This window comes from Mustelus asterias, chromosome 3 (assembly GCF_964213995.1).
Source record: "Mustelus asterias chromosome 3, sMusAst1.hap1.1, whole genome shotgun sequence".
Classification (NCBI taxonomy): domain Eukaryota; kingdom Metazoa; phylum Chordata; class Chondrichthyes; order Carcharhiniformes; family Triakidae; genus Mustelus; species Mustelus asterias.
Genome location: NC_135803.1, coordinates 23,881,377 through 23,897,692, shown reverse-complemented (window position 1 = coordinate 23,897,692; position 16,316 = coordinate 23,881,377). Strand labels below are relative to the sequence as shown.

At 44.8% G+C, this 16,316-nt stretch overlaps 1 protein-coding gene across 1 annotated transcript in view; it reads left to right on the top strand.

Annotated features, from left to right (window-relative positions):
• Nucleotides 1-16,316, top strand: part of nyap2a (neuronal tyrosine-phosphorylated phosphoinositide-3-kinase adaptor 2a) — a 153,044-nt gene that overhangs the window by 96,828 nt on the left and 39,900 nt on the right. The window contains exon 3 of the mRNA XM_078201955.1: nt 1,299-2,434. Coding sequence (XP_078058081.1) covers nt 1,299-2,434 — 1,136 coding nt within the window. The remainder of the gene's footprint in view (nt 1-1,298; nt 2,435-16,316) is intronic.

The window sequence follows — 16,316 nt, the reverse complement described above, 5'->3', positions numbered from 1 at the left end:
TCTTATATCTTTGTCCTTCACAAATTACTGATAGAATGATTCAAGTTCCACATGTGATGTGGACTGAAGATCAAAGTTTATTATTTCTTAGTCACAAGTAGGCTTACATTAACAATGCAATAAAGTTACTGCGAAAATCCCCTAGTTGCCACACTCCGGCGCCTGTTCGGGTACACTGAGGGAGAATTTAACATGGCCAATGCACCTAACCAGCACGTTTTTCGGACTGGCACGGGAGGAAACCAGAGCACCCGGAGGAAACCCACACAGACACGGGGAGAACGTGCAGACTCCGCACAGACAGTGACCCAAGCTGGGAATCGAACCTGGGTCCCTGGCAGCAGTGCTGACCACTGTGCTACCGTGTTGCCCTTTCTTAGGGGATCACAATGGGATGGATTTTTAGTTATCGCTCAGTGTTGATGTGGTGCTAGGTTGCTGCATTCTCAGCAATGACATATAGAGTGAATACCCATGACCAAACCCTACTTGGGTGCAAAACGTAAGTCTTCACTGAGTTTCACTGGGCTTCACTGATGACTCAGCCACATCGTTCCACCTGAATACATTTTCCCCCGAGGCACAATTCAGACTGGAGATCAGCTTTACTCCTTATGTATAATCAATTGTCAAGAGGGTGGCAGAAGGGGTGACCAGCAAACTACTTTCTAACTTCTTCCAGAAAGGGCTTCACATCAGTAGCCTCTGAGTTTCCTTACAATAATGAAATGCCTTACCTTTCTATGGTATCTCTCCACGACTAACAAAGAACAAAGAACAACACATTTCAAGAGTGTATACATGGCGGTGATGGAGATCCTGGCCGGGATTTTATGATCCCGCTCGGGCGAGACTCGTAAAATCCCGCCCAAGGCCAGCAGAGAATTCCGTCCTGCGAGCCTGGGGCGGGCCTGCTGGTAAAATTCCAGCAAGGTCGTAAACCCATTAAATAAAGTGCTTGTTAGCACTGTACACCATGGTGAAGCAATCATTCTATTTATTCCAGGTATTTCAATTGAGAACTAAATGAACTTTAATAAGCATCTTCCTGGCTCTTTTGAAGCATAAGAACATTAATTGAGCTTGTTCAATGGTGTGCTTTTGTGTTTGCTATGTTGTGTGTCAAAACATAATTTAATTTCCACTGGTATGCCCCCAAACAAATATTATAAAATATGTTACTATTCTACTCCCTTTGTGTGGAAGGCTGATGCATGACTCACAAGAATCTTTCCGTTGTAACGCTAAGAATACATTTCTGAGTTGAAAGAGTAATTTATGGGTAGAAAGTCTTGGAGGAATGACTCACATAATAACGCACCTGCTTCACTTTGTCTAGCATCAACAAAACCCAGACCACACAGCGACGAATATGGCAAGAAGATCCCACCTCCGAAACCCCGGCGTGACCCAAACACGCAGCTCAGCACGTCGTTCGATGAAACGTACGGCACAAAGCACGGCAGCAGGAAGGCGTTGGCCATGGCAAGCAAGGAGAACGCTTCGGGGCAAGCGTTCAGTCCAACCCAGGGCACTGAGGAAGATGAGCCTGTGTATATCGAAATGGTTGGGAATATATTACGTGATGTCAAGAGAGACGACGATGATCAAAGTGAGGCGGTTTATGAGGAAATGAAATATCCGATGTTTGATGAGGTGATCCAAGACGTCAAGTGGATCAGTGCGGCCAGTTCAGACCCTCATTCTCAGTGTGCTACTCCTACCGTGCCTGACCTGGAATTTACAAAGTCTTCAGTGCCATCAACTCCAAAGGGCTTATTTTGTGAGATTCCACCTCCGTTTCCAAATCTGCTCCCTCATCGCCCCCCGCTACTAGTGTTTCCCCCTGCTCCAACACAGTGCTCCCCAGCCTCGGACGAATCCCCTTTAACTCCTCTTGAAGTCACAAAACTGCCAGTACTGGAAACAAGCATATCTTTTATCAAGCAAGCTGGTGCTTCTCCATCATCACTCCCAGCTCAGGCTTCTGGATACCAGAAAATAGAAAAAGACTTGCCACCTTCCCATGGAATAGGTGCAACCGGAAGGTCCTCCTCTCCACCACTCCCTTCAACTCTTTATAGGACACCATCACCTCATAGTCTTCAAAGTCACTTTAGTCATTCAATATCCCCATCTCCTGTCACTATGGGGCGCTCCATGACTCCTTTAGGTCTAAAAAGACCCCCACCCTATGAGTCTATACATCCAACCCCAAGATGTTCTTCCGCAGTGCCTCAGTCCACAGTGAAAACCCCAGTACAAGAAGGAGGAAAGACAGGAAATGCTTCTTCTTCTCACGGGGCTACACATACTGGGTCAAGGTCCAGAACACCAACCAGTCCCTTGGAAGAGCTCAGTTGCCTCTTTACCTCAGGAAGGAGTCTATTGAGGAAATCAGCCAGTGGAAGGAAATCCAAGGAACCCATGGAAAGTAAGTGGTCATTCAGTCTTCTAATTCATGAAACAGTAGCTTGCTTGGTAGTCTTCAGCTCCAAAAGTGTAAGCATTTGAGGGGTGGAGGAGTTCTCTTTCAAATCCTACCTAAAACCTTGAAACAAATTGAGTAGTTGGTATGAAACCTGGTTCATCTTCTTTCATCATTGATGGAGGGTTCAAAAAGGTCCAACTGATGCTCTAATCAGGCATACCCTTTTCACTCTTTCCACCTGTATTGCAATCCAGCATGGATATTGGGACACAAGTTTCTTCTCCACTCAGACCGTAAATGGAATAGAAACAAAAAATGCTGTTATATCTCAGCAGGTCTGACAGCATCTGTGGGGAGATAATAGAGTAACAGGAAACTGTGCTGAGAGCAACCAAACCTATTCCACTTACATAATATAAAAGCAAAATACTGCGGATGCTGGAATCTGAAACAAAAACAGAAAATGCTGGAAAATCTCAGCAAAATCTCAGAGCTGACGCAGGATCATCTAGGCTCGAAACGTTAGCTCTATTCTCTCCCCACAGATGCTGCCAGACCTGCTGAGGTTTTCCAGCATTTTCTGTTTTTGTTTCTGATTCCAGCATCCGCAGTATTTTGCTTTTATATTATGTAAATGGAATAGGTCTGGTTACTCTCAGCACAGTTTCCTGTGGGCATGAATCCATAGCAGAAAATTATCCACAAATTGTGCAGTCAACATGGGCTTGTCAGTACAACCTTCATCCCAAGAACAAATACTTGGGCTGTACCCAGTCGAAGATTTGATCTGCCGAAGAGTCATCCAGACTCGAAACGTTGGCTCTGTTTTCTCTCCACAGATGCTGCCAAACCTGCTGGGATTTTCCAGCATTTTCTGTTTTCGTTTGAGATTGCTCTGTGCTGGTATTGGATACAAGAGATGGAATAATGTTCCTTTCCCCCGCATGAGCACTTTTCAACCTCTAAAGGACAAAATTCACAAAACATTTTGCTCTCAGTGGTACCAAACATTCATTACACTTTCCCCGGCCCACAGACTTTAATTGAGATCTTTGCACTGGAACTTTGAGTGTGACATCCAGAGGCTTGAGACTCTACGTGAATGGGGCAAATATTTGAATTTCTCCTTGACTGATCAGATTGAAGACGCATTGAAGAGCAGCCAAGAAGTGTCATTTAAAATATGTAACTCAATGTTTAAATCAGTTACAGAAAGTGAAATAAAGAGAGTGAAAGATAGATTAAGAGAGACAAAATAAAAGAGACAAACAGATTTTTAAAAGTAACTCCACCTTTAGGGATTCAATGATAATTAAAACCTGAGGGAATGCCGCTCCACATTTGTAAAGAGTGAATTTTCAGAGCAGAAAATAAGATTGAATATTCCGTTAAAATAAGAATACAATTAAAATACAATCAGTTGCACTGTAGATTAGCAGAGCCATTAGAAAAAAAACAAGTATTTGGCTTTATTTTTAGAGGGATAGAATTAGAGAAATTATCCTTAATGTTTATGGACCATTGGTTAGATCACATTTAGAAAACTGCTTGGAGTTGGTCGCCATATTATGAAAAGGATAAAGAGGCACTGCAGAGGGTACAGATTAAATTTACAAAGGTGATACCAGAAGTTCACAGCTGGACAGATAAAATGCATTTTTCCTCTTGAAAAAAGACAGGGGTGAACTGAGGAAGGTCTTTCAAATTATGAAAGCTATCGATAGATTGGATACAGAAAGAATGTTTCCAATTGTGAGGAAGAGCATAGAAACCATCAATATCAGATAGTCACCAAGAAATCCAATAGGAAATTCAGAAGAATCCTCTTCATAAAGGGTGGTGAGAATGTGGAACTCACTACTAGAGGAAGTGATTGAGGAATATTTTAGATGCATTTAAGGAGAAGCTAGACAAGCATGTGAAAGAGAGAATGGAGAGAGAAAGATAGAGGAGACGCATGTGAAGCATAAACACCAGCATGGACTGGTTGGACCGAATGGCCTGCTTCTGTGCTAGATAACCTATGTAATCCTCCATGAAAATGTACTTGCACTGGAATGGATAAGCCCTTCCTTTTTCTGATGAGATTCTCCTCCTGGGTACTCGCTAATTAGGAAGGACAGGCAAAAAGGAAAAGGAGGTGGGGTGGCGTTGTTAATGAGGGATGAAATCAGTGCCATAGTGAGAGAGGGTATTGGTTCAGAAAATCTCAATGTAGAATCAGTCTGGGTGGGGCTAAGAAGCAACCAGGGCGGAAAACATTAGTGGAAGTTGTCTATAGGCCTCCAAATAGTAGTGGTAAGGTAGGGGATGGCATTAAACAGGAAATCAGAGATGCATGTAACAAGGGTGCTACAGTAATTATGGGTGACTTTAATCTTGGGTAAACTAAATTGGGTAAACTAAATTGGCAACAATATTGTGGCAGATAAATTCCTGGATGGTTTTTTAGACCAGTATATTGAGGAACCAACTAGGGAACATAGTTTGATTTGGTATTATGTAATGAGAAGGGGTTAATTGATAATCTTGTGTGGGGTCCTTTAGGGAACAGTGACCTTAAAAGGAGAGAATGCGTCATATAAGGTTAGTGTGCAAATGTAAGCGTATTGGACTAGGGATAGGTTATTGGCATGGATTGGGAATTGGTTAGCAGATGGGAAACAGAGAGTAGGAATAGTCTTTTTCTTGGTGGCAGGCTAGTGCGGTACCACAGGAAGCAGTGCTTGGGCCCCAGCTATTCACAATATATTTCAATGATATGGAGGCGGGAAACAAAAGTAACATTTCCAATTTTGCTGAAGACATGAAACTTGGTGGGAATGTGAGTGGTGAGGAGGAAGTTAAAAGGCGATTTGGACAAGTGAGTGAGTAGGAAAATGCACGGTAGATGCAACATAACCATAGAACCATAGAAAATTACAGCTCAGAAACAGGCCTTTTGGCCCTTCTTGTCTGTGCCGAACCATTTTTTGCCTAGTCCCACTGACCTGCACTTGGACCATATCCCCCCACACCCCTCTCACCCATGAACCCGTCCAAGTTTTTCTTAAATGTTAAAAGTGACCCCGCATTTACCACTTTATCCGGCAGCTCATTCCACACTCCCACCACTCTCTGCGTGAAGAAGCCCCCCTTAATATTCCCTTTAAACTTTTCTCCTTTCACCCTTAACCCATGCCCTCTGGGTTTTTTCTCCCCTAGCCTCAGCGTGGATAAATGGGAAGTTGTCTACTTTGCTCGGACAGAATGGCACGGTATTACTTTAATGGCTATGAATTTTGGAAATGCTGTCGTACATAGGGATGTGGATGTCCCAGTACACCATTCACTGAAAGCAAGCATGCAGGTACAGCAGGCAGCTAGGAAGGCAAATGGTACGTTGGCCTTCACTGCCAGAGAATTTGAGTGCAAGAACAAGGATGTCTTACTGCAGCTGCACAAAGTCTTGATGAGACCACTCCTGGCGTGCAGTTTTGGTCTGCTTACCTAAGAAAGGAATACTTGCCATAGAGAGAGTACAGAGAAGGTTCACCAGACTGATTACTGGGATGGCAGGATTGTCGTTTGAGAGATTGGGTTGACTGTGCTTTTATTCATTGGAATTTAGAAGAATGAAAGGGGATCTAATTGAAGCATGTAAAATTCTGACAGGGCTGGACTGACTCGATACAAGGATGTTATTCCCTCTGGCTGGAGGGTATAGAACAAGAGGTCACATTCTCAGGATGTGGGACAAGCCATTTAGGACTGAGATGAGGAGAAATTACTTCATTCAGAAGGTGGTGAACCTGTGGAATTCTCTACCATATAAGACTGTGGAGCCAAATCACGATATATTTAAGAAGGAAATATATATGTTTCTAGACTGTAACGGTGTCAAAGGGTATGGGAAGAATGTGGGAGAGTGCATCGAGTTAGAGGATCAGCCATGATCATATTGAATGGCGGAGCAGGCTCGAAGGGCCAATGATCTACTCCTGCTCCAGTTTTCTATGTTTCCATGTTTCTAAATGGGTATATATCAGTTAAGCTCAGCAACTTCACACTGTTCACTGGGTTTGAATGCTAAATCTCTCAGTGAGATACACATACAGCATAGATTTCTGGAGGAACACGTTGCACAGTGGTTAGCATTGCTGCTTCACAGCTCCAGGGGCCTGGGTTCGAATCCCGGCTCGGGTCACTGTCTGTGTGGAGTTTGCATGTTCTCTCCGTGTCTGCGTGGGTTTCCTCCGGGTGCTCTGGTTTCCTCCCACAGTCCAAAGATGTGCGGGCTAGGTTGATTGGCCATTCTAAATTGCCCCTTAGTGTCCCGGGATGAATAGGTTAGAGGGATTAGTGGGTAAATATGTAGGGATATGGGGATAAGGCCTGGGGTGGGATTGTGGTTGGTGCAGATTAGATGGGCCAAATGGCCTCTTTCTGCACTGTAGGATTCTATGATTCTATGAGCAAAACGGCCAGAATTTTCCCGCCCTGCCCGCCACTGGAATTTTAGCGGGCGGGTTGCAGAGAATGTGAAATGCCACTGACTGTTGGGTGAGAATTTCAGGCTTTTAGACTAGCGTGGCTGGAGAATTCCGCCTGACATCTCTGACAACAACTTTGCAAATTCCATGTTAAGCTGTGCACATGCAGTCACTGGAGGTCTGATTTACACTTTAATGAAGGAGTTCTGATAGTCTGCCTGTTATTCCAGCAACAATATCTATCCGATTGACTAAGTGTCATCCTTGTCAGTGCTGTTACCCACTGATGAATTTGCTGAACAACAGTGACATTGGCCTTTGGGTTTCCAACCTAACTGCTGGATTTGACATTCATCAGTGAAGCACTTGCTGTTGACCTCAAAGAGAGCTGTCCACAAAGATCTAGTCCTCTGTGGTGTGGATTTCCCCTTTCCTGCCATCAATTTCAATACTAAAACAACATGTCGGACAAGGGAATATGAATCTAAATTTAGACTGAAAGAGGTAAATGGATAGTTAAGGTGGAATATTTTCAGAGTTGTTACCATGTGGAATTGTTTGGTCATGATGGTTACGGAAACAGCAAGTGCGGTGGATTTGTTTTGGCAGGCAGGGCTGTTGAAAGACAGCGGAAGTAAAATGGGAAAAGAAGTTTGGAACTGGCCCAGAGTGGAGCTTTATATTTTGATGGATGATCCTAAGGAAATTGGGACAAGTGTTACAGGGACGAGGGCGTTTGCTTAAGTATGTTTTGTGATGGATCATGGGTAGCCATTGTGTCTGAGAACTTGTTTGAGTGCCTTTGGGAGCCAAAGGAATTTCCTAAAACTTTTCCTGAAATCGGCAAGTTATTATTCCCTTTCATTGTTTTCCCATGGAGTTAGCATTCCTAGTATTTAGCATTGCTAATCAAGTTAGGAGGTCTTCAGTTTTTAACGGCATTAATAGAAGCAGTGAGCCACAAAAAGAAAAGTATTTGCAATGTCTACTGTTGCATTTTTTCTCGGCAATGTCCTTTGATTCAGCAATGTGCTAAAAACATGTGAAAAAGGAAATGAAACAAGGTCAGCAGGCCCAACTGTGTTCACCGTATCCATTAATCATGTCTGTGGTCAAAGATAACTTCTGAGGAGATCAGGTGTCACAAGAATCCATTATTCTTCATCCAACTAAACATGACAGTACACTGACCTATGTTCCAGAAAGTGATTAATTGTCGAGTAGTGTTTCATGTTTCTGAGATTTTTTATGTCTCTCCCACTTCCTCATTCCAACTTCTCTCACTAACGCGCCTGATAGACTTGTAGTTCTAGTATTCCTCTTTCCAATCTATGTTTCATTAAATGGTCACACCTTCAGGTTCCACATCTCTCTGCCTGATTTAAGCCTTCCCACCTCCACCCTGATTAAGCCCAGGATGGGAGGGTGGATGGCCTTCCTTGGAGGCTTTGGAGAGAGTACAGAGGAGGTTTACCAGGACGTTGCCTAGTATGGAGGGGCTTAGTTATGAGGAGAGATTGGGTAAACTGGGGTTGTTCTCCCTGGAAAGACGGAGGATGAGGGGAGACTTAATAGAGGTGTATAAAATTATGAAAGGCATAGATAGGGTGAACGGTGGGAAGCTTTTCCCTAGGTCGATGGTGATGTTCACAAGGGGTCATAGGTTCAAGGTGAAGGGGGGGAGGTTTAACACAGATATCAGAAGGACATATTTTACATAGAGGGTGGTGGGGGCCTGGAATGCGCTGCCAGGCAAGGTGGTGGAGGCGGACACACTGGGAACGTTTAAGACTTATCTAGATAGCCATATGAACGGAGTGGGAATGGAGGGATACAAAAGAATGGTCTAGTTTGGACCAGGGAGCGGCACGGGCTTGGAGGGCCAAAGGGCCTGTTCCTGTGCTGTATTGTTCTTTGTTCTTTGTTCTTACCCAGCTGTCAATTGAGGGGGCACTCCAGTGTAGTGCTAAGGCACTGGAGTTAGAGGTGTTATCTTTCAGGTGAGATTTTAAACCCAACCTCATCTGCCTGCCCAGATCAATGTAAATGTCCCCATGGTAATGTTGTAAAGAAGAGGAGAGTCGATATCCTTGGTGTCCTGGCCAATATTTATCCCTCAATCAAAATCACAGAAACAGATTATATTGTCACTATCACATTACTGTTTGTGGGAATTTGCTGTGTGCCAATTGGCTGCTGCGTTTCCTATGTTAAAGTTAGATTACACCGCTAAAAGCAATGGCTGTAAAGCTTCGAGATGTCTGCTGATTTTGAATATAAGTGCAAGTCTTTCCTTTATTTTCTTTACTTGAAGTTCTCTCTTACTAGAGCAGTTATGAAAGGCGGGAGACTATATTGTACATTTTGGGCTACAAGGTGGAATCAGTGAGGATGGGAAGTGAAAACATCCTACTTGGTTTCCTCACACGCTACAGATATAAAGCAACATCTTTTGGGTATCTGTAAAGTGTGGACACTTTCACGATCTTATCAGAACTTCCTTTGAAGAGGAGCAACCAACATATTGGTTTCTTATCCATAATTATGTTACATTTTCATCAGCAACAAGCAGCTTTGATACATCACAAAAGTAAATACAAATGAAATTGGTCATTCGATTCATTTTGAGGAAGGTCAGCATTCCAAGTATACCTATGATCGCACCATTAAAGCATCTAACTATTACTTCAATAATTCCAGAGTTTATGCTTCAATAACCCTATCTGGAAGTTTCAGTTTGCAGAAATAGGTCCTGTCATCAGTCCTGAACTTCTCTTTTACTAGTTTATAACGATGACTCATAGAATCCATATAAATCCCTACTGTGCAGAAGGAGGCCATTCGGCCCATCGAGTCTGCACCAACAACAATCCCACCCGGACCCTATCCTTGTAACCTCACGTAATCCCTCTGACACTAAGAGGCAATCTCACCCAGACCTATTCCCCGCAACCCCAAGTATTTACCCCGCTAATCCCCCTAACCTGCACATCTTGGGACACTAAGGGGAAAGTTAGCATGGCCAATCCAACTAGCCTGCATATCTTTGGACTGTGGGAGGAAAACGGAGCACCCGGAGGAAACCCATACAGAAACGGGGAGAACATGCGAACTCCATACAGACGGTCACCCGAGACCCGGAATTGAACCCGGGTCCCTGGCGCTGTGAAGCAGCAGTGCTAACCACTGTGCCACCGTGCCGCCCATCACTCATTGTCCTTCAGTTATAATTTAACATAAAATACTGTTGGAAAGACTTGTGGAATCAGTGTTTCTAAATTTTCTTAACCAAACATCAGTTCTTTGACATAAGGACATAAGAAATAGGAGCAGGAGTAGGTCCTTTGAGCCCATTCTACCATTCAGTGAGATCATGGTTGATCTTTTATCACAACGTCATATTGGGGGCGGCACGGTGGCACAGTGGTTAGCACTGCTGCCTCACAGCGCCAGGGACCTGGGTTCGATTCCCGGCTTGGGTCACTGTGTGGAGTCTGCACATTCTCCCCGTGTCTGCGTGGAATTCCTTGCTGCATCTACCCTGTCGAGTCCTGTGGAAATTTTCTATGTTTGAATAAGATCACCTCTCAATCTTCTAAATTGCAGAGAACAAAGGCCCAGGGGGGATTTCGTGGGGCTGTTGTGTGTGTGTGTGGGGGGTGGGGGGGGGGGGATGTGGTGATGGGAATTTTATGGGGGGATATTGTGAGGGGGTTATTGTGAGGGGGATATTGTGAGGGGGATATTGTGAGGGGGTTATTGTGAGGGGGTTATTGTGAGGGGGATATTGTGAGGGGGTTATTGTGAGGGGGTTATTGTGAGGGGGTTATTGTGAGGGGAATGGTGTGAGGGGGTTATTGTGAGGGGGTTATTGTGAGGGGGTTATTGTGAGGGGGTTATTGTGAGAGGGTTATTGTGAGGGGGTTATTGTGAGGGGGATATTGTGAGGGGGTTATTGTGAGGGGGTTATTGTGAGGGGGTTATTGTGAGGGGGTTATTGTGAGGGGGTTATTGTGAGGGGGTTATTGTGAGGGGGATATTGTGAGGGGGTTATTGTGAGGGGGTTATTGTGAGGGGGTTATTGTGAGGGGGTTATTGTGAGGGGGTTATTGTGAGGGGGTTATTGTGAGGGGGTTATTGTGAGGGGGATATCGTGAGGGTGTTATTGTGAGGGGGTTATTGTGAGGGGCTTATTGTGAGGGGGTTATTGTGAGGGGGTTATTGTGAGGGGGATATTGTGAGGGGGATATTGTGAGGGGGATATTGTGAGGGGGTTATTGTGAGGGGGATATTGTGAGGGGGTTATTGTGAGGGGGTTATTGTGAGGGGGTTATTGTGAGGGGGATATTGTGAGGGGGTTATTGTGAGGGGGTTATTGTGAGGGGATTATTGTGAGGGGAATGGTGTGGGAAGATGTTGTGGGGAGGATATTGTTGGGAGTTGTTGTCGGGGGATATTGTTTCTGCCCACAGCACAATGGCAGCTGGTTCCACAATCAAATTAATCCACAAAGAAAATCTAAATAACGTTGCTGATTTGCTGTCAGTGCATTTCACACTGCTGGTATTGACAAAATTCATTGCTATTAGGTATCACTTCTGGACCTGTTTTTAGTTATTTAATGCTATTTATTCAATAGAATCTCCCTTCTCCCCTCAAAATGTGACACCCTGTATTATATTTCATCTTATGCGCTTTTGCCTATTTTAGATTTTTAAATCTTTCACAGGATGTGGGCATCGCTGGCTAGGCCATAATGTATTCCCCATCCTTATTTGCCCTTGAGAAAGTGGTGTTGAGCTGCCTTCTTGAACCGCTGTTATCCATCTGGTTCACTAAGTTAGGAAGGGATTTGCAGTATTTTGACTAGGTGACAATGAAGGAATAGTGATATAGTCCCAAGTCAGGTTGACATGTGGCTTCGAGGGAACTTGCAGGTGGGGTGATACACAGGCATTTGCTGTCCTTGTCCTTCTAGGTGGTAGAGATCAAGGGTTTGGATGGTGCTGTTGAAGGAACCTTGGTGAATTCCTGAGGTGCATCTTGTAGATGGTACACATGGCTGCTACTGTACATCAGTCTTGAGGGAGTGAAGCTCTAAGATGGTGAATGAGTTGTCAATCAAGCAAGCTGCTTTGGCCTGGATGGTATCGAGCTTCCTAAGTGTTGATGAAGCTGCACTCATCCAGGCATGTGGAGAGTATTCCATCACACTCCTGACTTGAGCCTTGCTAGAGTGTGGACAGATTTGGGGAGTGAGGAGGTGAGCTACTCACCACAGAATTTCCAGCCTCTGACCTGCTCTGATAGCCATGGTATTTATATGGCTAATCCAGTTCAGTTTCTTGCCAAGGGTGACCCCCATGATGTTGTTAGTGTGGGATTCAGCGATGGTAATGCCATTGAACGTTAAGGGGAGATGGTTCGATTCTCTCATATTGGAGATGGTCATTGTCTGGCACTTGTGTGATGCGAAAGTAATTTGCCACTTATAGCCAGGGTCTGAATGTCCAAGTCTTGCTGTATATAAACATAGACTGCTTCAGTATCTGAGGAGTTGCGACTTATCAGCTAACATCCCCGCTTCTATCCTCATAATGGTGGGAATGTCGTTGATAAAGCAGCTGAAAATTGTTGGGCCTAGGACACTATCCTGAGAAACTCCTGCAGTGATATATTGGGACTGGCTTCTGAATGCCACATGGGTCAAATGCTGCCTTGATATCATGGACAGTCACTCTTGAGTTTAGCTCTTTTGACCATGTCTGGACCAAGGCCATAATGAGTCTCGCCCTTGAATACTTTTTATCAGATGTCATCTCCAGTGGAGATTCCACTCAGTACAGCACCCCAGGTCAATCTCTTTATTATGAATGAAGTCAAATTGTGTGGAGTTTGCACATTCTCCCCGTGTCTGCGTGGGTTTCCTCCAGGTGCTCCGCTTTCCACCCACATGTGTGGGAGGTGGATTGGCCATGCTAAATTGCCCCTTAGTTTCAGGGGGATTAGCAGGGTAAATATGTGGGATTATGGGGACAGGGCCTGGGTGGGATTGTTGTCGGTGCGGACTCAATGGGCCAAATGGCCTCCTTCTGCACTGTAGGGATTCTATGTTTCATTGCGAAAGAGTTTTCTTCCCAAGCTGCAAACAGGCATCTAACCAACGGAAAATAAGCTGCAGTGAGCCCTTCTGAAACCCCTTCTCTGTTGCCTGCCTGGAAGCATGTGTGACACCCTTGTCTTTTCATCAGCCGACTGCCACTCAGCACCCACCTTTAGGCAGGACGTAGACCAGCGGGATTTAACTGAGGCTCAACAGCTAAAATCACGTTGTCAGGTGGGACTCATGGGGTAGTTTCCCAGCAGCTGCGAGTTAAAATCCGATCCTGTATGCCTAAAGGCTATTTGACTGTGGAAGGTATCCACAGCTGAGTCTGTGTCACCCTCATACTGACACTTTGCAGCCAGATAGCTGCCAGGAATCTGAGCCCTGACTCATTCCCCTGTCCAACTGTGTTCAGATCTAACCTTTGTACATGGGATTTTCCTGCTGTGTATGGGATGGAGTTTTTATCATTATCAATTGAATGTTAAGCATGACCTTAGTAGAGGGCAGACAGGGAAGTCTGGTGGGCGAGAATCACAGTGGCTTTCCAAGACAGTAAGGGACAGTATTCATTGAAATGGAAGGAAACTCCCGCCGCGTGGATTGAAAATCAGGCTGGTGTGCGATCCACGCAGCCGGAATTTCCTCTATGCACTCCACTCCAGAAAACCTTATGGTTCAGAGCATAGAATCCCTACAGTGCAGAAGGAGGCCATTCGGCCATCAAGCCCACACCGACAACAATCCCATCCGGCCCTATCCCCGTAACCCCACGTATTTACCCTGCTAATCGCCCTGACACTAAAGGGAGAATTCAGCATGGCCAATCGACCTTATCCACACATTTTTGGACTGTGGGAGGGAATCGGAGCATCCGGAGAAAACCCACACAGACACGGGGAGAACATGCAGACTGCACAGACAGTGACCCGAGGCCAGAATTGAATCCGGGTCCCTGGTGCTGTGAGGCAGCAGTGTTAACCACTGTGCCACCGTGTCGCCCTATGAACCATCTTATGGTTCAGATAGTGAAGACCAAAATCTTACCCTTAAAATTCAGTGCCACAGAAGCGATGCATTAGCGCATTTAACTAATAGAAAGGTGTCAGCTGCAACTGTAATATTATTCAGTTCACTACCAGCCAGTTATCAGATCCATTTTAAACAGTTTCATTTTTCTCTGACAGTGATTATATCTCAGAAGCAAATAATTACGAGGCAGTCTTCTTTTTTATTAATATTGTTCTTCCACCTTGAAGCAAATATTAACTGGAAGCTGAAGGCTGAGATAAGCTTGGATTTTGATTTAAAGGTTTCTCAAGGTTTGGCATCTGGCATAAACCTTCCAGCGATCCAGTTTCTCATTTGCGATGCACCGCTGTCACACACAAACCCTGTGAAGAACAGCCCGTAACCTACCGATAATGAATGTCTGGCTGAGCTCACTGTGACAGTCGGTCTGCCACAGTTGTTACTTAAAATGATTGCTTTAGTTTAAGTACAATATGCTTCGTGTCTGCTGCCTGCCCACAGCCACTAAAATTGATTTAGTTAGCAAGTTCGGTCTGATTGATGTCTGTTATTGACACTAACTCCACTTTGTCTCGATTGTGTATTATGGCAAAACCGGACTGTTGAACCTCCCCCACCACCCCCCCCCCCCCCCACCCCCCAAAACCTTGATTTATAATATATCCCGGTCTCTCTAATCCTTATCAGACATATTGATCAAAATAATTTTTCAAAAGCAACAAGCACGCAAAAGAAAATCACAATTTGTAATTGCATTTCCGAAGGAAAGAACTGTGAACGATCTGTAATTGGGACAATTCGGAATGTGGCTTCATTTTGTATGTAAGGACTAACCATTGTATCAGTACACTTAGCAAGGTTAAAATGTACAGTATAAATGGGATGGGTGATTTACTGCTGCACTGCAAGGTGACAGATTACCGAAGCAGGAATTAGTTCCTGAATACTGAAGCAGGAATTGGTTTAAAAAAGTAATTGCTTCCACCTAAAGCTTATTTATTAGTGTCACAGGTAGGCTTATATTAACACTGCAATAAAGTTACTGTGGAAATCCCCTAGTTGCCACACTCCGGCGCCTGTTCGGGTACACTGAGAGAGAAGTTAGCATGGCCAAAGCACCTAACCAGCACATCTTTTGGACTACTGTGGGAGGAAACCGGAGCACCCGGAGGAAACTCATGCAGACACGGGGAGAACGTGCCGACTCTGCTCAGACAGCGACCCGAGGCTGGGAATCGAACCCAGGTCCCTGGTGCTGTGAGGCAGCAGTGCTAACCACTGTGCCACCATGCTGCCCCACTGTCATGTTGTGGAGTACCTGCGTATCAGCTTTTGCACACGCAAAGAACTAACTTGCATTTATATAACGGCTTTCACAATGTCAAAACCAAAGTGCTTTGTGGATAATGAAGTATAGTCATTGTTTTAATGTAAAAAATCAATGTTGTCTGTGAATTTTTGCCTGAAAGTTTCCTTGCACTATATTTTTGCACCTTTCCCTCTGCTTTTGTATTATTCAATTTTTTGTATATTTTACTTGAATTTATTGCAAAACTTATTCCAATTCAGCCTCTGACCACAACAGGAGTTGACTTCAAATAAACCTTTGGTGAAAAATGAACCATATAGCTCCAACAAACAACAATGTGATAATTTTACCGTCCCGCCCACCATGGGAATCGGAGCAAGCGAGGGGCGGACCATGGAAAGGTCCACTCGGGCAGGATTTTATGATTTTGGAATGAGTGAGGCCGTAATGTCCTGTTCATAGAGTCACCTGCCTCAACCACTTTCTCTGGCGGCTCATTCCATATACGCACCACCCTCTGCAAAGAGAGAATGCCCCTCAAGTACCTTTTAAATCTTTCCCATCTCACCTTAAAACTATGCCCTCTAGTTTTCAATTCCCCTTCCCTGGGAAAAGGACTATCTGCAGGATTTTACGACCTTGCTCAACCCAAAACTAGAAAATCCTGCCCAAGGTCAACAGACCTTCCCATTGACCGCCCTTCACCCACTCCGATTCCCATGGCAGGCAGGGCGGTAGAATCCAGCATATGTGCATTCATCCTATCTATGTCCCTCATGATTTTATAAACTGCTTGAGGCGTTGATTCAGGGGGAAATATTGGCTCGGACATCAGGAGGTGAATTTTCTCATTCCACCCACCACGGGAATCGGAGCGGGCGAGGGGCAGACCATGGAAAGGTCCGTTGACATCGGGCAGGATTTTCCGGTTTTGGGGGCGAGCGTGGCTGGAAAGTCCCGCCCCAG